This window comes from Nothoprocta perdicaria, unplaced genomic scaffold, assembly GCF_003342845.1.
Source record: "Nothoprocta perdicaria isolate Ctin4 unplaced genomic scaffold, notPer1 scaffold_109, whole genome shotgun sequence".
NCBI lineage: Eukaryota > Metazoa > Chordata > Aves > Tinamiformes > Tinamidae > Nothoprocta > Nothoprocta perdicaria.
The window spans coordinates 916,500-939,343 of record NW_020454194.1 but is presented as its reverse complement, the minus strand read 5'-3'; the positions used below and the strand labels follow the sequence as shown (position 1 = coordinate 939,343).

The 22,844-nt window shown below is 38.1% G+C and overlaps 1 protein-coding gene and 1 non-coding gene across 2 annotated transcripts in view; both read right to left on the bottom strand.

Annotated features, from left to right (window-relative positions):
* The window catches only part of ARHGAP6 (Rho GTPase activating protein 6), a 160,685-nt gene that overhangs the window by 31,855 nt on the left and 105,986 nt on the right, over positions 1-22,844 (bottom strand). The window contains exons 3-4 of the mRNA XM_026047260.1: positions 11,234-11,305; positions 1,485-1,738 (exon numbers count right to left, since the gene is read on the bottom strand). Of these exons, the coding sequence (XP_025903045.1) occupies positions 1,485-1,738; positions 11,234-11,305 (326 nt within the window). The remainder of the gene's footprint in view (positions 1-1,484; positions 1,739-11,233; positions 11,306-22,844) is intronic.
* Positions 6,899-7,005, bottom strand: LOC112954178. Its single transcript, XR_003250668.1, has one exon. It is a non-coding gene; the product is annotated as a U6 spliceosomal RNA (small nuclear RNA).

Here is a 22,844-nt window from a genome sequence, read left to right as displayed (position 1 = left end):
CATATGAGGGCTGGTTCTGGGCCAATAGGTGCATGCAGTGTTATTCTACTTTTTATTACTATGTGAAAGTCTGAGAGAGGCTGGCAGGTGCCCCTTTACACATACACTCAACTATACTTTGCACTTCTGTGTTCAGAACTGCTTGAGTCCATAGAAAGGTCAATAATTGTGTATGTTATAATGCAGACACCACCAAACTTGCTCTCAGCTCTTTCCAGACATAATGTTAACACTGCAAATATAAGCTCCAGCTAACATCAAGAAGGAAATAAGGCAGGTCATAGGGCTCTTGAACCTTCTCTTAATTTGTAACCTATTCCTGTTCTACCACTCGTAACTCTGTGATTTATAGAGCCCTACACAGTATTTCTCCCGAGCAAGTTTCACCCTAGAGAAATGAATGTGAGGATCTATTTTACTTTCCAGGATCCACATTTGTGCCCCAAAGCCTTTCTAAGATTAGACTCTGTAGGTGCGCCTGCTTGAGCAGGAAGGTTGGACTAGATGATTTCTAGAGGTCCCTTCCAACCTTGAATATTCTGTGATTCTGAGACTCTAATAAGACTTTATTGAAAGTATTTTACTAGGCATTTTCCTGTTCATTATCATATAAAATTAAAGAATAATATGTGATGTGACTTTTTTTCCTATGATARCAACTCTATTAAAAACACACATAACAACAACAAAAAAGATTTCTAATGTCATTACTAGCTTCAGTATTGGAAAGCTRCATGAGTTCAGAGTGTTCACATTTGCCTAATGCAACAGAACCCTGCCAAGAAATGATCTTCTAGGTATCTATCTTATATGCAGGACTGATATTTGTCCCATTGCACTTTGTTCTGCTGCCAGAGGGATCTTCATAGCTTGTACTCTGAATTTCCTTCTAAGAACCTAGTACAAATTTACTCTGAAATCTTCTGCTTTAATACTGAGGACATGATTGGAATTAATCCATAGAGTTTTTTATTTATATAAGAATAGAGATTAATAATTAGATTTAAAATTTAAATTGATATTTAGTTTATTTTAAATTAATATAAGGATACATACATAAGTTTATTTTCAATTGATATAAGGATACATATAAACATCAATCACATAGGTTTAGTCTTCCTCAGTAGAAAAAATAAGTTGAAGTTTGATGGAATTTGTTACATCTATAAGAATTAAACAGAAGGAGGTAGATGAAGGGAGTGAACAGGAATGCTTCTAAATAGTCTGTCACTTTGGGAACAGAAAAAGACTCACACAGACCATATGATCTTATCCCATCAGCAACAGCAAAAAACAATTTTTTATTACAGTTAGAATTTTCTCATATTGACCTTATTGCTTGGTATCCATGAAAAAAAAAAAGTCACTGCTTAAACATGATAGAAGACATACTGCACAACCCACAAATACAATGAGGTTCTTTTTTTGGTGCCAACTAAAACCAGACATACTGGTATGCATCATGTTTTTATGGATGTACTTACACGTCTCCTTGCTCGTGCTGGCTCTGGAGTGTTAGGAGAAGTGGATTCATTTGGTGTTTCTGAGGTTGAGCTAAGAGATGAGTTACTGCTTGAAAGTTCTTTGTTCTGTCTTTTAGATCCAAATGGTAAGAGAAAGGCCACAAAATCTGAAACATCTTTTTGCTCTTCCCTCTGAGAGTCTTGCCTGAGTTTGTAGGCCCGGTCATTAGCAATCACTTGGGACAGAGGCATTCCAAATGCCTGGGGAGCAAATTCTGCAACAAAAAGATTAGTGTTTATTGAACAGCTGATATTTTTTTTCAGTTCAAAAAGAATTCAGCATTAAGCCATTAAAAAGAAAAAACAATCTTGAATTCATTTAAATGTACAATAATTTTAGTGAAGTATAGGACTGCATAATTGCAACATTCAAGAAATAAAAGTGTAAGGTAACTGCAATTCATGGTATCTGAATTCTTTTCCAGTTGGATCATACAACATATACCACACAGAACCATGGAAAATCGATTGGAATCAGATCTGATTGATAWCTCAACTTCCAATGGAAGTAACTGGAAGTCAGGTACTTTTAGCTATATCTAGACAGATCACCAGAGGCTCTGGAATCATGAGACTGGGGACTAGGCCAGAATATGCAACAGCACTGTCATGTTTCAAACCCCTTCACCAGGTATCTTWTTTTATAAATGCTGCAGGGCTCCAGAGCTAAGGGATAATGGTAAGCACATGGATCTCATTATAGAGTAAAGGGTATGAGCAAGTACAAGGAGCATGCAAGTGCATCTAGTCTGTCCATCAACAGCTGTTCAGATTAAACCTTCAAAGATCTGGTCCTCAGGCCCTTTTTTTATAAAGAAGAGCTATCTTGCTTTAATATACTGGTAAGATTAAACCAGTTGTCACAGTGGTATAGCATAAAGATAGCATAAAGTATAGTATAAAGATTATTTGCAACAGCATAAAAGCAAGTGTAGTTATATAAAAACAGAGTATCAGGTTTCATCAATTAAAAAGGCAAACAATCCTATCCCATCTGAGTATAACTGCATCAGTATAATTGTAATATACAAAGTCTGCAAATAGTTCACATCTCAAAGTAAAATACTCAAATGTTCTGCAAAACAGAAAAATGCTCCACAGTGAATCAGCCAATGACAACAAACCTTGAAGTTCTCAGCATGAAGTTTCCTATCAAGACCTATCCGAGATTAATGGAATCTAATCTATTGGGTGAAATTGCAAATCTGAAATATTCTGTGTTCAAATAGAACAAAATAGCTACTGAGTCAGTTCACCCTGGTGAAAATTTGTACAATTTCAACCAAATTCCATCTTTAGATCTGCTTGTTTCAGGAATAAATAAGGCACTAGAGAGTAAGAGCAAATTTTTATTTAAAAGAACTACAAAGGGAACAATAAGCAAACAATTATTCCTAATATAGTCAACCTCACTTCCATCACAATCATCTAAATGTTTAAAGGGCAAAATTCCTTTTGAGACTGAAAGTCCAACAATGTCTTTAAGGGCACTTTCAAATTTTATCTGTTCGCATTATCATTAAAACTAAAGCATTGAAAAGAAGAGAGTATTTTATGAATCTCGAATGAGAACATTACTGTCACACTAAAGAAACAAGGACTCATTGTTCTGGTTTGGTGAGAAGCCTTACCGCCCTTCGGAAGTATAAAATGTTAAGATATGAACTAACTTTAGGAGTCAGGGATAACTAAATCTGGAAGTAGATCCTCACACACCCAGTAAGTTTGGAGATGACCAGTGAGGAAAATGACTTTTAAATGAAATCTGCATTGACATCACTTAACATATACATTGTATATCAAGCAATGCAGGGATTGTGAAGTCCAAGTGTCCAGAGTTAGGTCCTCCTTCCTCCACCCCATGGAGAGTGACTGCAAAATTACGAGATTATTTATATTGAAACATTTTATTTTTCCAGATTATCTTCCCAAAGTTAACATTAAAGACCACCAACTTTCTTTGAAAATTCATGTGAAACACACCTGCAACACAGCTTCCCTTCTGGTTGCCTTACTGGGTACTTCATCTTACCTCCAGCATCCCTATGAATCTGTCCTTCCACAACCCTTACTGACAGGAGACACTAAGCCAAATAAAATCCTGAAGCAAGTAATATTTCCTTATTCTTAGCTTTCAGTCATTTGTGCTTCAAACTGGGAGGTGACAGTGGTGGGTAGCCACAGGATGCCCCGCAGCCTGTTGATACTGTCGATCACACGGCAGTGTTACGTGGCCTGAGATCTGGTGAGATCCCAGCGTTTTTTCCAAAGAATTTTCTTAAAGTGAACCCCACCACACACACACTTTGTTAGTTAAAGGCTGCTATTTTCAGGTAAATGTTGCTCCTCCTGCTAAGCCCATGGGACACAGGGTTTTGATTCCTCCTGTTCGCCTCATTTGTGTTGCAAGGGAAGGACACTGAGGAAAGACACTTGGTGGGGCTTTGCTGTACACCTCTTTCTCAGAGGATCTGAACCACTTCTCTGATTTCTCAGTGTCTAGCAGAGATGGGGAACTAGATGAAAACCAGCTGGCGTATCTTCAGTGTAAATACAGATGGAAATGATGCTGGCTGGCAGTGGTAATTACTTTGAAGAACTGGCAAAAACAGTAGCTTCTTGTTCATTTGGTGAAATTCAAAGAAGTGGCTGCATCCTCCAGCAGACTAGTTGCGTCCTTCAGTTCTCACCATATCCATTGACAGAGCTAGGGATGTTTTGCCCACAACTCCTTGGAGACATTCAGATCCAACAATTTCATTGTTTGACAGGCAATGTCATGTTCAAAAGAGATAAAGTCAGCCATTCCAAAGTTTCAGGTTCATTTTAAAAAAAGGTGGAGTCATAGTCACACAACATAGTTAGCAATGTCTAGCAATGTCTAGGGGAGCAAGACGCTGACTCACATGCATAATGTACCGGTTTATGGCTCTGGTCTCACAGCTAAGGTAAAAGTACCAATTATTGCTGATGGAGCCTGGAGTTCCTTAACATCAGAGTTGTTTCATTCTGTATAAAGAAAATTTTCTTGGAGCTAGGGCTCACACTTTGGTTTGCCGTACTGAGTGCCACGGCCACAAAGCTACTTAGTTAGACACTCCCCTTAATTAAGTGCTATTAAAGTTTGATTATTCACTTGCTCAACTGGTATAATGGACAACTTAAAAATACATTTTGGAGAGAGCACTAGGTAAGAGAGTGAAGAAACTTGGTATCCTGGGCAATCAGTGTGGAAAGGCAGACTCATATCCTTAGTCCGAAAMAGCAGTGTACAAGAACTTGATTTTTAATGTCTTTAATCTCTTTGTCAGATCAGAGTATTTGCTATTTTGGAGAAGCGCATGAACTATCTCACCAGAAAGTCCGTCTTGCAACTGAGGCAGGTTTCCTAACAAAATTTTGACTAAAACTGGTAAATAAATAAATAAATCTGTTCTGCTAAATCAGCATCTTCTAATAAAAAGGAATATTTCATATAAAAATTCTAAGCCACTTTCAATAAGAGTTTCATTGATCTTTTCTTTCCTTATCAGAAGATCCATTGCTCATACACCAGGCAGGCAGGCAGTATACTTGGCCTCATGCCACACAATCCAAGCACAATTTTGAAGACTTCTCTGAAAGTTCAGCTGACAAAAACTGTGTTTTCAATCCCACAAGCCATGGCAGTACAGTAAGAACTAATAAGGGTCTATACTCCAGACCTTAATGAGGCTTCCCATGGCTTCCAAACWCCAACCAACTTAACAACATACAGCACAACATTTTCCCACAGTCTTCTTAATCTTTTCTTTTTTTTCTTTTTTCCCTGATGCTCAGCATAAGATTTTGAGCTGGTGGAGCCTTGTAATTAAAATCTATTGAGTTGCTATACTAATCATTTTAAAATGACAGGAACAGAGTGGGAGATACCTGAAAGACTAACATGCTTTCAGAGGGATTTTTAAATGGGGTTTTTAAATGAGACACCCAGCTGACAAGGTTTGGTAACTCTCCTTTTGCTAACTACAATTAACCATGTCAGACTCAGGAAGAAAGACTGATAGAAGCATGTGAAGAAGGGAGACAAAAACCTTGTTCTAGAAAGGAAATGGCAAAATTTCTTCTGTCTAAAGGTATGTCAAAACCCTGAACTGACTGCAGAAAAACAGAGGTGAGAGAAAGTGCTCTCATATCTCAGATCTGCAGGTGAAATTCACTTCTTCAGTTGATCTGAGCTCACTGATCCTCGAAAAGTGATGTAAGACCTTCCCAGTTTCTTTGTTTTTGTCCGTGAGAGGAACTCTATTTTAAAAAAAAATAAGAGTTTCTTCAATACTTTAGGTAACCTTAGTACAAAATGCAACACAATGTTGTTGAAAAAGAGTATTCCAATGCCTACAGAATATGAGACATTTTGTGAGTTTTAAAACACAATAAGCTCAAAAAGCTCAAAATTCCTGATAAACTACAATGAAAAAGAAACTTCATACATTTATGTCTTTTTAAATTGCTCCAAGGCATGCTAGCAAACTCATATGTCAAATTACTGAAGAACAAATGCAAACAATAAGAAATGTCTCTAAATTTGCTAAGAATGGCTGGGCAGTAGGCATGGAAGAAGATGCTGAGAATTCTGAAATATAGCTAAAATAAACGAGCATCTGCTCCTGGAGATGCATCTTCCACAGGATTAGCAGCACCTCTTTTTCTCAGAAACAACAGCATACATGGAAGCTCCACTAGGGTCCCACCAAGCCAGGGTCCCACCAAGTGTTGAGCATTTACATTCTGCACAGAAATGTGAACAAAAGYAGTGACTCTAACTTGTTCAAGAAATCTCACAATCATAGAATCATAGAATCACAGAATCACAGAATGCCCAAGGTTGGAAGGGACCTCAGAGGTCATCTAGTCCAACCCCCCTGCTCACGCAGGGTCACCTAGAGCATGTGGCACAGGGCTGCGTCCAAGCAGGTTTTAAAGATCTCCAAAGAAGGAGACTCCACAACCTCTCTGGGCAGCCTGTTCCAGGGCTCTGGCACCCTCACTGTCAAAAAGTGTTTTCTCAAGTTCCTGTGGAGCTTTTGGTGCCTCAGCTTGTGGCCGTTTCCTCTAGCCCTATCGCTGGCCACCACTGAAAAGAGGCCGGCCCCCTCCTCCTCACTGCCTCCCTTGAGGTATTTATACACRCTGATCAGGTCCCCCCTCAGCCTCCTCTTCTCCAGGCTGAACAGGCCCAGCTCTCTCAGCCTTTGCTCATAGGGCAGATGTTCCAGGCCCCTGATCATCCTCGTAGCCCTGGRCTGGACTCTCTCCAGCAGCTCCACATCCCTCTTGTACTGGGGAGCCCAAAACTGGACACAGTGCTCCAGATGTGGCCTTACCAGGCCTAAAAAAATATGGAACGCTTCACAAATTTGCATGTCATCCTTGCGCAGGGGCCATGCTAATATTCTCTGTATCGTTCCAATTTTAGTATATGTGCTGCTGAAGCGAGCACAATAAATGACTATTATTTATAATCTCATCTTGTTGTTCACCTGCAGTTTTTACCAGAAGCAAGCAAAAATGGAGCTAATTTATTGAAAAAATCCTCCAAGAGAAATCCTTTCTGAGAAACACCTCTCCCTGGAATGCTTGAGTGTGCTCTCCAAGGATCATGCTTACATTGACCTCCCTCTCACTGGCAGGAGGCAAATGAAAGGCTCTGCTCCTGCCCTCATCAAATTTAGCAGCAAATTTGTAAGAGAACAGAACCCTGCTCCCGGCATGCAGAGCATCCCGAGAATCTCTTATTCCAAGCACCACTGACATTTTACTGTTCTCCCAAGATGAGTACTGCTTGTCAGCAGCTAAAGCAAATGTTTTGAGGCACATGTAGACAACACGATGAAAGTCATGATGGCCCTAAATAACAAGGAGGCAGGCTAGAGACACTGACAGCAGCCGAAAAYACTGCCTTCAATATCTGGGTGGAGTGCTGCTGTCCTGTTTAGTTCTTTTACATCCGGCAAGCTTTGCTATATCCTGCTCTGGTGAGTCACTCGGAGAAGTAAAAACAAATGAAACAACACTTGTTTTAGATTTTTTTTTTCCTTTTAGTTAGATGATGACAGATGTACCTTTCAAAAAGGACAAAACAACGGTATCACTCTAATTTAAAGCACATTCAATTTTACTTTATTGTCTGTGATGACCTTCAAAAGTGTAACAGTTCGTGGAAACTCTCAACTGATAGGCAGGTTGATGGAATGATCCATCTAAATAAAATGTGATGTTATGAGAGTAAAACTTTCACAGATTGGATGGAGTCCTAAAATATGAGTGATTAAATCTCAGAACAGTCCTGGAAGATATGAGCACCATATCCTTTTGGTTATGCTTCTAAACCATAGCCATCTGTTAGAGAGCTGTCTCGGGCACAGATCTGCGAGCGCTTGTGCCTCCAGAAAGGATTACTCCAAAAGTCCCTACCCTAGAGTGATCCGGCCCATGACACTGCTAAAAGAGAACTGTGAGGCAAGGCCAAATACACAAATCTTCCACAGTTTTTTTCAGGAAATACCCACAACTACTGACATAGAGCTGACTGTCATATAGAGACAGTCCTCAGAMCAGGACTATAAATGCTTTTTGCATTAAGATGGCCACAGCTTGTCTTTAAAAATGTTCTGAGTTCTGCTTCTCTGTTTCCACTTTGACATCCTTCTGCTTGCTCTATCTATTGCCTTCTCTGAATGGTGAGGTTTGAGCAGTTACCAAGAAGGCGTCCCTTACAATTATGAGRACTAGGACCTGCTAGGGTGAACGAGTAATTGCTCTTTGGCCTTTTATGTGAGCACACCCACGTCCACAGTGCAGAGTGTTTGTTTTGGACTGGTTGCCCAGTAATGGAAGATATTCTCTTTATAAAACAAACCGTAGAAATGCTTAAGAAAATACCACGGAACCAAGAAGGATAATACTCTCAGCTTGATGTGACACACAAAACGAGGGATGTTACCTTTGACTGGAGCTTCRGTAACACAGAGATCATTGCGTAGGGAAGCCGGCATGGCTTGGCAAAGATGTGAGCACTGCAGGCTCATCTTTACATAGACAAGCAATGCCAACAGATTAAGGTCTACGTTTTTCTTTCAAAAGTCAGCTCTCATGTCTATATTCTCACACCGTCATCTGAAGGCCACAGAGAGCCACTGTGTTGCCATACACTGTTAACTTGGCTATTTCTTTTTGCTATAGGCAACAAATAACGCACTTGCTTCTCACTCTGCTCACTGGTTGGGAACTTGAATCCTTCTGATTTCCTGGTCTTTTTGAGCCCTTACTGACACACCTGCCACCTCTGTCAATCCAGCACGCCCAATGGAAGACTAAGAACTATAGATTCTGTTATTCAGGTAGTGCTGACTTGTGTTTCTACAGCAATTTGTATAAGGAGATAGCATGTAGGACATGATGGAATTTAAACTATAAAGGAGACAATAGAAGATGAGATAAAGAGGATTAAGAAGAGACATATTCGAAATGGCCTGAAGTTAAAAAAAAGAAGASGGAAAAATGAATTAAAATTAAGATGATTAACATAGTGGCTGTTAAAAATGCATGGCTGAAGTAAACTAGAAGATATGAGCAATGACAAAAAAAATAGGAAGTATAAAAATATATATAAGCTGACCTTTGCTGAGGGCAACGACTGAGCCCTAAATGGAAAGGTGCATTCGGAAGAATCTCTCTGAATAAAAGGAGAATGTCTATCCCAGAAGTAACTAATAAAAATGGAGTAGAAATACTAACATGACAGGTACATCTAAAAAAGTCCCAAATATACATTGGCAGAAAATATTATTTTTAAGTGTTCAAGCAGTATTATTGAGAGATTATCAGAGTTGAGAAATCAGATGAAAAAACAATGAGGCTATAAGGAAATCATGAAAGCTCCTCAAGCAATGCAAAGAAAAAAAAAAGTTTGAAGCACCTTGGGTCATGACAATTAACAGAAATTAGGAATAAAGCTAGCCTAAGTGTTTATATACACCGCAAGTAGAAACTATCATCTCTTAAGGCCAAAGGAAAATCCAAAGAATGCATTGTGAAAGCTCTGGAAATGCAATTGCCAAGATCCACTGGGCTGACACAACAAAATTAAGTCTCTGATGACTTACATCTATTATCTTTAAAATTAGCTACTGCAATAAAAAATATTAGAATAAAAAGAATGTAATATACTTAGCCTCTCAAAATAGCTTCTATATAGAAATTTTCAAAGGAGGCTACTAAAGTAGTAGTATTCATTTGGGGGAGATGATAGATATGAAATTGTGAGAGATAAAATATTTATAAAAGCCATTTCCTAAGCTTAAGAGCACCCCACAGACAAGTATGAGGATGGATATCACACAAATGTGCTGACCGGAATGGAAGGTTTTCCACAAAATGATGCTGCTTTGCACTCTTTACTCAATAGAAGATTATGAGAAAAATAAAGAAACTAGTAAYATAATGAGTGATTAATTACCCTCCAGACCGATGTGAAGTAATGTACACTAAAGGGAGCAGTAAAGTACATTTTTTCCCCAAAAGTGATTATAAAATCATTAAGCCTGTTCCCTAGAGGCTCATTCTGTATGTGGACCCAGTGCTATATAAAGTCATTCTCATAACAAATGAAAGATTTTACTGTCTGTTACTCACAATGCAAAATGGGAGGTAACTGTGTTTATATAAACAAATRCATCAAAGGACTTTTAATTTTAGAAAGATTAGTGCAATTAGTTTACACAGTCATTTTCAAACCAAGAAAATAGTAATCACATATATGAAATCAACAAACGAACAAAAATTAAAAGAAAAACATCTTCTTCCTAACAAACAAAGCTCTAAAATAGCTTTCTTATGGATATACTATTCYTTTCATGGAATTTCAGTTTCATTCTTCTACTAAATTAGATTAGGATTAATAATTAAATTAAATATCAAATTGYTTCACTATTACAAATTTATGTATTTGTGCATAAGTTTGTTGAGCTGGGTGCTAATAGTGTTTTAATACTACTTTTTCAGAACTTCTTTTCTAGGAGTGAACACAAAATGATGCACAATTACCCACATGCAGAAAACGGCAATATCAGAGAATGTTTTGAAGTTTCAGTCTCTAGACTTAGTTCAAATGGCAATAAATTATATCTCAAGTCCAATGTATCAGGACTCAGCCCATAAGGCTCATCAGCGTCCAAACAAAAGTCATATGAGGTATATTAGAAACCAACCAAGCAGTAGCACTGAAGCATTTACACATTTTAAACAATGGCTGTTTTCCTAAGGCAAAAAAGAAAAACAAACCAAATGATTAGCTCTGGCTAGGCTTGGTTCACATGCCTTGTCAATAGAAAACGGAGAATGCAAGGCAGGCAAACACTTGGATTGTACTATCAAGATTGCATCCTGCACAACGTGAGGAAAATAAGAAGAAGAAAAAATGAAGGGAAGATGCAGCCTTTATTTTAAGCCTTCTCYTCTCCCAGGAGTTGAATTGAGTGAAGGAGAGCTGAGTTATGCTAACAAGTAAACATGGAGAGGGTGCATTTTTTTAACTTGGAAATAAATATCTAGGCAATACATCAGTATGGTAACATTTTCATACACCAGAAAGATCACACTTAAACCTGAACAAATATTATATGCAAAACTTAGACCTGTCTAGTGAATAGACACTCTTTTTATGTTACCTTTGTCTCTGTTCTTCTCCTTTCCTAATGAGTCCAGTTTCTTTCTTAATGATTTCTTCCGCTTTTGACCATCTGTAAGAGCAAAAATAGGAAACAAGTGAAGAGAAAGATTGCAAACTGTTGCATAAACTGCAAGACTATGGACATGTGGAGTCAGGAAGGGTGTGGGTACATTTCACAGAGTCTGGGGAATGTCCCAGTCCTCCAGCACATGTATTTACCCCAACACTGAGGCTGTGAACAGAAGGACCAAAATAAATCCTGCAGCATGCTGCTGGGTACATGGACACATACATGGTCCCCTGGGCCATCGGCAGAATGGAAAGCTAATGCTGAAAAAACTTAACGACTCAGACTGGTGCAGGATACTTTTGACAGACAAGCGGCCAGCAGGTTCCACAAACTCAGAAGACTGTGGTTTCCCCTCATCCCTGGTCACAGGACTCTGATTCAGCCAGGGAGCTGGAGGTAGTATTTGGAGTGGCAGGGTGACTAACCTCCAGGAACAGTTCCGCATACCAGTCCGGCCACTGGTTGACAACCAGCTGCCTTCATGTGACCCATCCGATCTCAGCTCACACTGGGAGTTTGCAGGTGTGTACAGCATGCCCAGATTGGTTCTGGTGGATTAGTTTTAGAGAAATGATTGTTCTAAGACAATGCATATTACCCAAGTTTTCTCTAAGGTATTAAGGACTAAAGATTTTAACAAGTGGCATAGGCAGGTTTATTCTTGAAACAACTATGCCAAAAGATTGGCTATCATTATTCCCTTCAATAGCACCTTTGATAATGACAAGTCAACAAAAATGTATTTTAGTATATCTCAACAAAACTTAAGACATRAGCCTGCTTTAACTTGTCCCTTTTTAGTTTTCTAAATCCAAAGAAATAGGCACCACTCTAGCTAAAGGTTAACAGATGCACACCTTTGCCTTTCTTACTGGTTTTGCAATATAGCAACAATTCAAAACTAAACACACAGTACTCACATTTCACTTGTATAGTAAGAAGGGTACCAGTGCCTCAACAAGTTTTCTTAGTTTTGTAAACCAATGTCTTGAGTGGGCTTTTACAAGAGGGAACATATTACAAAGGACTGAAGTGGATGTCCTTGGCTTAACTCGCATTCCTGCAATTACAGCCAATAAAATAATATAACCTGTTACCCCATCTTTTTTTTCCTCCTGTTGAAAGTCATTTCCAGAACACAACAGGTAGCAGGACAAATTGTGACCTTTTCACAGCCAGTTCACATCCTATTGCTCTTAAACTAAAATTTCTTGTTGCCTTATGTAGCTTCTGTTTCTTCCTTTGCACTTGAATGTTTATTCTGTGGATTTATTTAGAAAGAGCAAGCTCCTAACACACACTTACTTATCTGCTCCTAGCACTCATTTAACTATGAGACTCAGTTTAAATTTCTTGAGGTAGAGGGTAGATTCTCTTTCACTGGTTATACTACTACCCATTTGCTGCATCTGCTCCAGATCTGTTGGCACAATAACTGACTAGAATTGATCAGGTATTCCAGATGAGATTTCACCAGTATAATGGTGGCAATTCATTGCCTGATATGATCTATGATTAGATTTTCCTTTCTACGTAGCTAGATGACAAGTTCATAACTCATAATTTGATTGATTAATATGCCCTGTTCTTTCACACCTTCTGATATTTCCAGTTCATAAAATTGAGCTTATTATAGAAATTCTTTCCCTTCTTTGCAAATAAATGGTCAGTAGCCCACTCACATACACTTCTATATGTATGCTTGTTTTCATAGGGTTTCATACTACTTTTACATCCTGGCTTTATTTATGTGTGTGTGTGTGTGTGTGTGTGTGTGTGTGTACATGCATGTGTGTTTCTAAAACATATTCCATGTTACAAATTCAAATTGCTGCTTCACAGTGGCCTTTTGATAAATGATTTGTACCTCTTCAGAGTCTTGGAGCCTTTATGCCCCAAAAATTGATTTATTAATATTCTGGCACCATACTTCTAATATGAAAAAAAATGAGAACAAAAGTGAATACAGATCTAAAATATAGAGATTTTCTACTGTAATTACATAACTGYAACTTCTTGGGGAGGGTTAATGCAGGCAGAATCACAGAAACGAAAGAAAAATGAATGCTATTCATTATAGAAAATGAAAACAATATTGTCTCTGCAAACCATGAATTTTGTATGCAAATGACCAGGCTCAGAGGAATGTGAAGAAGCAAGAAAGTTCTGGAGATGAGCATAGCTAGAAAATACAGAGAAGAGCATTCTGTGCAGGAGTGCATGTCACCTGAAGCAAAGAAGAGTTATTAGAATGACGGAGGAGACACACTTGTGCAAATAGATGCAATGCCACTGACATCAGTGAAGCTAGAACCCTTTAACCAACTAGGAGTTTATYTTCCTGAGAGAAAGATATGCATAAGAAAATAAGACTGAGAAGCATCTTACCAAAGGGCTAAAGCATAGAGGACCTGCCAAGAGGCCCAAGTTCAGTTCCAGTTCTCCTCCCCGCKAGCACATGACATGATTAATTGCAATCTATATTCTGCAAAAATAAATATACTTTGAAATGACTGTTRATTTAGGTTATGTCAGGTGTAAGGAGTGCAGAAATATTTGCAAAGTGCCTTAGGGCTTGGCCAGTCCTGGCACTTTTGAAACTTAAATGAATCAAATTCATTATAATAATGCTTACTGCTTATTATTTGCACTGTGTTTTCAGAATATAATTAACATGGAAACAGGCAAAGTTTCATTACTTGTCTACAACACTTACTGTTTATTTATAAATTAGAGAACATTCATGTCAAGTATTACTACATCAGCTCAAAGTACTATGAAATATGACCTGGTATTTTCCTTCACGGTTTTAAATTATTTAAACTACAAGGCCAAACCACTACATTTTATTCAGCTTTTGGAATATATAATTATCATCTATTGTCTTCTTTCTACGGATCCACAAGGTACTTCTTGTCTAACAGATTCTATTCAAAAATATTAGCAAGACATGTGAATTACTCAAAAGGTAAGGAATAGCAAAGTGAAGGAATCAGACAAGAAATACCAAAGTGAAGGAAGCTGCATTGTTTTAGYTCTTTCTGAAGCCATTCTGAATTTTCTGAAGAAAACATGCTTTGGCAGCAGTGCAGGTCAGTTTTTTCAGAAGTGAACTTGTTTGTTCAATACTTACTAATTTATATCTTCACTGCATTTTTCACTGCAGTGCATACATCACTCTGAGCATCTATATAATAAGACTAACATGATGAATATTTTAAAAAATGGGAATCTAGGATCAAAATCCTGAGTGCATACTAAATCACTACGTGACCTCTTTTTCCGAAGTGGTGAGCACTTCCAGACACAGACAAAGCCAAAAAGACTTTTCTATTTGAAAAATTAGGTCATCTACTTTGGATGTTGTCTCTGAACAAAAGGCTCTAGAATTCTGTATGGTAGAGCAGCGTATTTCCATTGATAAACCAGACTTTGGAAAGAATCTAGGTCCTTGAATTTTGGGAAGTGTTTTTGAAGACTTCGGTTTAAGGTTGCAATTCAGCCACAGTGTCAGCACAAGCACCATTTAACTTTCACTAAAACTCTCAGCTCTCAGATTTTGAGCAGCCTGTATTTCAAGACCTGCATTTCTCTCTGAGACAAGAGTTCTACACACTGGGTAATAAGCCATCTTTGTGGCCAGAATACATAAATTCCAGCTTAAGAAATAATAAATGAGAGGGGAATTGCGAATACAAATTGTTGAAATACTTTTAATGACATATTTCTCTGTTAAAGATCACCTACCTTCTTGCATCGTGCATTTCTGTTTTGATAAATGAGCTARAAGTGTGATATTCATCTCAGTCATGTTTCTGACAGGGTTATAATATTAGATTTCATATGATGGATCTTTTCCTGGGAAGAAGTTTGAAGTGAAGCTATAACAAGAACATGATTCTTTTGCACTTCCTTTCTTTATATATAGACTAATGAATTATACATATGAACAGACCTTCTTTTTACACCATTTATATGCAAGGATACTTTTTCTTACTAATCAAAACCTTTTGTTTTTCTAATTCCTAAGGTTAATTAGAGGCTTTAAACTAATTTAACTAAATTTTTTTGATAAAATAAATCTTTTGTTGTTTATGGGTTTACTAAGCAAAGAAACGCCTTTCATTTATTGGCATCTTCCTTGCTTATGAGAGTGTGTTTCCTGCCCATTTAGGGAAGAGAATTTGTCCTGTTCTACAACTAAGGCTTATTTTCACACAGAATAACAAGAGGAGTTATGTGAGAGATGAATATCACACCCATAGCTCATTTATCAAATGGATTCAAGGCTATATGGGATTTCTAAAATACTTCTTCATAGCAGTATTTATGCTCATTTTCATATGATGGGTGTATTAATAACTGGATACATTAACATGCAAGAAAATTAAAAGGCAAATAAAAATAGGATATACTATCTAAAAGTGCAATCARTTCTTTGAAAACTCCTACCAATGGCATTGCAATGCACTAAGTTTGAAGTTTGATCTGCCTAGTGGACTTCTCTGATGATTTGACTTGTTAAGAAATGATTCATTTCCTGACTGCCAACCTCACAGATTCAGCCTGGGAGCCCCAAGATCAGCTCCCTTCTCTCTTACTGGTGCAGCATTTCAAGTAATAAGGAGTCTGCAAACAGAAAATAATGCTGAGCTCGCTTGATGGAGCACAGCGAAGAACAGATTGTGCTTTCTTCTTTCATACACACCCTGTGTTTGTGCTTGCAGAGGCTTCTGGTCACCATACAAAGCAAACTTGCTTCTGAATGCACACTTGGAGCTGATCTTTTGAATAAGAGGATGCTGATTTCACTTCATCATTTCTGTGACTATAAATGTCTGCCTTGAAATATTTATTTAGATTAACTCGGGTGTTGAAATGCCCTGTCCCCATGCAGTAATTTTCAAGCACAACCAGCTGCAGCACAGATGGAAAGTAAACATTTTCAGCTAGAGCACCAGGAACTAAAGTTCTTGACACATACGGCGATACGAAAATGCAAAAGCTGAGCCCACCGGTATTTTTCATCCTTCTCTTTCTCCCTTTAACAACACATACACACTCCCTATCTGTCTAATTGCACTTTGCTTTAGATTTGCACTCTTTCGTGTTGCTAGCCTGCAGCTAAAATAAAACATGCCACATGAGCAGGTTCATATCTGCTCACCTCTGAGTGCAGCCCAAGTTGGGACTGGCTGCTGCTCTTGTCCTTCCTCCTTGCTCTGCCCATCTACTGCATGAAACAGGCTTTAGCTTTCCAGCACCAGCAAGTTCCTGATGGATGCGGGAAGGCAGAAGGCAGCACAGAAGCCAAAAGCCTTTCTGCAAGGGATGGCTGCAGCTCCCCTGAAGCTACATACACGAGTGTGGCACAGGGGTAACTAAGATGGCAAGTGGGGTCAGGCATAGGTGCACAAGTACTAGCCAACAACAATGCTTCCCAGGGTCACAGTGAGAAACTGTAGGAGGTTTCCATGGGAGAAAGTGGACTGCTCATTCTGAACACTGCTGCAAGAACAGCAATACAGCCTGAGAAACCAAGCAAGCSCGACGGAGAAAATGATCAACTTCAAAACATCAGTGGCGCAAAAGTACATTTTTCTTCTCTTCCTCCCCATCCTATAGAGGCCTGTTTTGAACCTGTGGTTAGTGCAGCTTCTTGGGATGTAGGTTGCAATCCCTTTGGGCTGATTGTTGTGTTATTGACTGGTAAAAGAAAACAGGAATTCCAAAGGGCTAATACACAGCTGCTGGAAGCTTAAACCCTGCATTGTAGATGGCTTATTTCTTTACTGTGTAATGCTAAGGATTCAGCCATAATGGTATATGAATGAAATTATTTATTTAGAGAGATAGGTAGTGAATAAGAGTAGGATATAGACACAGTCTCTAAGTAGAATGAGAAAGGCATGAATTTCTCTTCTCTACAGGAAGATGACTTTGGGCAGTGGTCTAATTCAGATAGCAAATTCAGATATTACTTCATTGCTGAGGAGAGAGGAATCAAAACAAAATAGGATATTTCAGCTCTATTGATCTACATCTTCCCAGGTGTACTCTAAAGTTTTAAACAATTTCCAAATATATGTGTTATAAAAAAACTACGCCTTTGGTATTTTGAAATATGTTCCCCTCTGTTTGACAGTCACAAAGGACTTGGTTAACTGATGGCTAAATGCACATGCAATGTAATCTGATTGTGAGAGTTAAACATTAGTATCTAAGAAACAAGGAATTCAGGAACCGGACCTGGGTCCCAACTGCAGAATTCACATCCTCAGGGTCCTGCCATCTTCCTGCACAGCTCACCTGTGCAAAGAGAGGGATTAAGGAGACCCCACTGCTACCTTAAGCTGTGGTACTTCCAAGGTCCATAACGTGGCAGGTTTAACAGACAAACATGAGCAGAGCTACAGCAAAAGCAACCCTAAAGAGAACACCAAAAGCCTGTTTTCTCTTTGTTCATGCTGTATATTAATAACTCTGAAATAGAGAGAATATTCAATTTTCTCACAGCTTCAGTGATCATACCAGAATCACAATTAAGACTCAACTTTTATTTCCTACCTTCTATTTCTTTTCTTTTTTTTTTTTTTTTCACTTATTCCTTGACCTTTCTGTATTTGGTCCCCAACTAGAGATGATTGTGTTTGGAAAGTTTAAGAAAATATTATCAGCTGTTTCTGCACTACTGGCACAAAAAAAATATACCCTTTTACATCCTTTTAATGCCTTCTTACTTACCAATAAATTAAAAATGTCTGCAAGTATTACATGAACTCTTAATAACAAGATATTCACTAGATTTCATAGAAGAAATGAAAAAGCAGAGCATTAAGCTATTTAAAGATGCTTAAACTTATATAAGTAATAAACTTCCAGAGCTTTGCAGTATTAGCCACATTTTTTGCTGGTSCTAAGGAAAGAAGCTCCCTTTGCCTTCCCAATAAACTGCTGCCTTTTTCTATGCTCACAGGAGGGAAACTGCTGCTGCTGCCATATATAGAAGGGACAGTGGAAATATCTTGCTCAAACAAGCATGCAAAGGTACCTGGCAGCCTTTAGAGGATTACCAAGGAAGGGCCAAATGCCCATGTATGCCCTTCTATGGTTGTCAGCTGCGACTAACAAAAAGCAGGTGGGTCCAGGGAAAGGGAGAAAAGCTAAAGAAGCAGCAATCCAGATCTAAATTCCCTGGCCACAGGCTCTGCTTGCTTCAGCACAAGTCACTCACAAGTCACTTCACAAGTCACTCTGCTTGCTTCAGCAGGCTACACTGGCAGAGGATTAACTGTGTTGTACTTCACTCGTGTATTCTGTTAATAACAAAAGTAATGATGGTGTGGTCAACAAGTGACTTACTATACATTTTTTTTTTTCCAGGAAGGGTCTTTCATGGAGCATAGTGCCTTGCCTCATTATTGTAAGGAAAAATGGCTCCAGACATGCTGAAGTAAAAGGTAACCACTCTTTCCATAGCTCAGGGCAATGTGTCCACCTGAGTGCAGTCAGACGAACGATGTGATTTATGACACAGCAATATAAAGTAGCAGGTGAACGGAGAATAAAATATAGACACAGTGGTTTTTTTTTTCTGATTGCAGTAGTGCCCCTAGTGTCAGAGAACTCCCTAAACTCAAAAGGTAGTAGAATTCCTACCTTAAATAGAATATGGCACAGCAGGGAGTTTGCTGCTGCCATTGATTTTCCATTGATTTTTCATGGAGTTCATTCAGAAACCATGATAGATGGGTTAAGTTTAAAAGCTTTGAGAAGGAAAGCAACATCTCMTGCTTGGAATACTTCTGTAGCTGTTGGTAAAAGAGGTCAGAAATGTTCTGCAGTACTACATCAGAACAAACTACAGTTGATGCTGTAGTTGAGGTAATAAAAATACAGATTATAGCTCTGCAATTGCCTTCAGTTCACTGAGATGAAAATTCTTCCTGTCCTATGGCTAAATACAAATACATTTTATAAACACAGGAATAAAAAAAGACGCATTCATGCCATTCTTAGTCAACATTATTCTTGATTTGATCAGAAGGAGAATTACTTTTAATCTCCAGGGTACTAGGCAGGCAGGTGGCAGACTGAGCTATTGTTGATACTACATTTTCTATATATTGATAAGCTAGCTTGTACACTCATAGTGATGAATGAAGCAATAATTATGTTGCTTTATGTCTTGCTTGGATCATTTGCCCCAGAGGGCTCAGCATGGGCATGACTTGATCTCTTCAAGTGAACGGAAAATTCTCCAAATGCCCCGGAAGTCAGAGAGCTGGTCATGCTCAACCTTTTCAGAGGTATTTCAGGAGTCCCCTACCATCATCTCCCCATAATTTTGCTGTTATGAACCATTCATACATTCCTCTTCTTTAATCTCAGATAGGTAGCTRTGTAGAAAAACAAAACCAAATAAAAACCCACCAGCCTGTGTAACTCCTCCCTCAAGGACTAATAAATCAAGTGTACAATAATTCCTCCAAAGTGCTTGGAGCCTTGATGAGTAAGTGAGAGTAGYCTTAAGTGCAAGGAAGTCATCTCAAGTTGCAGATAGTTTCACAGTGGACAGGTCTGTGTCTCCAGCAATTTAGATGCTACCCCTCTGAAAKAAAAAAATGCCAGTAGATCTTCTTTGTAACAAACTCTGACTTTACATTGTCATTAATTGTCCTCTGTATCAGTAGTATCCATCAACATGGTTACATATTTTTTATAAATAAATTGAAATTGGTAGCCAAAGTATATTTGTCTCTGATTCTCTGTAAGAATTTGGCCYAAATCATCTCTGCAGATCACCTTGTGCCTTTTATATGTATAGTTTATCATTTTTTCAATACCTAAGACAGACATTTGTCTAATCTATTCTTTTAGTACAGGAGGTTAGTTCTTCATTAAATCTCCATGTAGCCTTTTAAGTGTAAAAGCTTGAAAAGATAAATGCTATTTAGGATCTACAACAGTTCAGTCAGTGCTCGTTTCCTACTACTCTGATAATGCTGAAAGTATCATTACAATATAAAGGACTATAAAAGAAAGAATACARGGATATATACTGTACAGCACCTCTGATCTATCTGCAGTCATCTTTCCTAATCTATATTTCGTGACTCAATTTAGACTGCAGGCAGCAACTAGAACAACTCTACTGAAAGCACGCAGAAAATTTAGAAACTAACTCTCCTACCCAAAACAAGAAGAAATCCTCATCAGGAATGTTCCCCAAYGCTCTTTTTAAAGAAGCAATATGCAAAAGGTCTCATTTTCAACTGAAATTCCTCCATCTGAGGAATCTGAGGAAACATTTCTTCACTGTGAGGGTGCCAGAGCCCTGGAACAGGCTGCGCAGGGAGGTTGTGGAGTCTCCTTCTCTGGAGATCTTCCAAACCCGCCTGGATGCCACCCTGTGCCTCGTGCTCTGGGTGTCCCTGCTGGAGCAGGGGGGTTGGAAACTCTAAATGATTGAGTGGGTGATCTCACTGGATGGATGGATGGATGGATGGATGGATGGATGGATGATCTCTAGATCTAGTCTCTTCCAATGTCAACCATTCTGTGATTCTGTAAACTGTTGAGATTTATACCATGAGAACACACATTAAAGCAGACCTCAGGCAAAGTTGAGCAGAACATGAAAATTAGTAGGTTGCAATGACAGCATTTTATTCTTTGGCTTTGAACATGAATTGTAATAAATAACAGTGAATTGTAATAAAGAACAAAATCCTAAGTCACTACAGAATCACTATATACATATGCAGATTATTTGCAAAATCTAGGACAGCCTGATTAAGTGTACAAAAACACAATTATTTTCAGCACCAGGACTACATTAAGTACTAAAGACATTTTATTTTGTAGAAATCCATGAAGGTTATCTCTGTTGAAGTGCTACTTTCCCAAAGGCTTAAAGGAAACAGACAGAATCAAATCCACACAATTTTGCAGAGCACTGTGTTTACAGTCTGTGTACACTAAGCTTTTCATGCAACATGATAATACAGATAAAACACTCAATGTATTTATCTGAATTTATAGGCCATACCTATTTTAAGTTATTATAAAGGAAATTATATTGGAAAGGACTTCCCCACATCTCACAACTAATTTATAAAATCAATGGGACTTCACTTCAATGTACATATGCAGGAATCTCTTAAYAGTATCTGGATTTTTTACAAGACACTCATTCCACAAAAATTCACAGTATCTAAATGAGCAACACAATCCCATAGAATTAGCATGCCCTAAGATTGATTTAATCCCAGAGAATCATGTTTCAAGACATTTGAACATGGAAATGTGGATACTTTTCTACATACTTCCTTATCTATCTCTGGATAATACTTCCTTATCTATCTCTGGAGTTTCAAGAAGATCTTTTCCTTCATTACAACACCCTCCAAAAGACAGAGCTAACTCTGATAACTCTGTCCTCTGAGCTGAGCAAACAAAAGTGTTACTTCCATTTCCATCCTCTTCCTCCACTTTCATAGAAACGCATCTATACAAGCAGATTCTTGGAAGCTAGACAGCTATTTCTTTTAAAGATTCTCTCTCTATTGCAACGTATGCTAACTTTGTTGCAATGTATGCTAATTGCTCCATGCTCATATTAACAGTGCCCTCCCAGTTTCACCTCCTTCCCGCCCCTCCCCMAAAAAAAGCCTAGCTTTTTAATTTCATTTTTGTATTTAGCACTGAACAAAAGTTTGCTGCTCCTAGGTTAAGGCTTCTAAGTATTAACTAAAATGCATGCTAAAAACTGAAATGATAAACTTTTTTTCCAGGTACTGAGTACAGAAACATTTGCTTTTCAAGCCACCRGCTTGTCTCTAACTGATGGAATAAGTATGCCAAATCAAGTGCTCGCAGTGTAAACAAACATGTAAAACCTACTGTGTGATACCACAAAATCTTGGAAATCAATCTGATGTGCATTACATAACATCTTTAGTAAGAGCTGTCTAAGAGCAAAGTTTAAAATGGAACAGATCACTAAAAGGTTTTTAACCCAGTGAAGATATAATTTACTACTCCCCCTGTTCTACTGTTAAAATTTCTACTGTTTATTAAATTACGTTTTAGCAAGCTTCATATATGTTTTTTCTTGTCTCAGTTTTGGCTAAAAGACAAATGTGAAAAAAAATTCATAAGAAATTTCTCAAATTTCTAGCTGGCTGGTGAGAGAAAAAAAAAAAAAGAAAAGAAAAAAAAAGAAGTTGGCTGGCTGGCTTATCTTCTTGCCTGGAAAAGCTCCTGCTACTGACACTTTGACACTCAAGTGCAGCAGCTTGGGAGGCTGAGTGCTCTAACCATCTTTACCTTGCAGCTGGGGCTTCTCCCAGCTTAAAACCTTAAATCCATGTTGTTTTCTCTTTTCAGACTAAGAGATACTTTTTTTATTTTCTCAGAGAGGAAAATCCTCATGCAACTCCTCATAAAAAATGAATATATATGTCTATAGAAAATTTTATGGAAGAAAAAGAAAAGAATCTTCCAAATAAAAAATGGMAATATATCCTCTCATTGA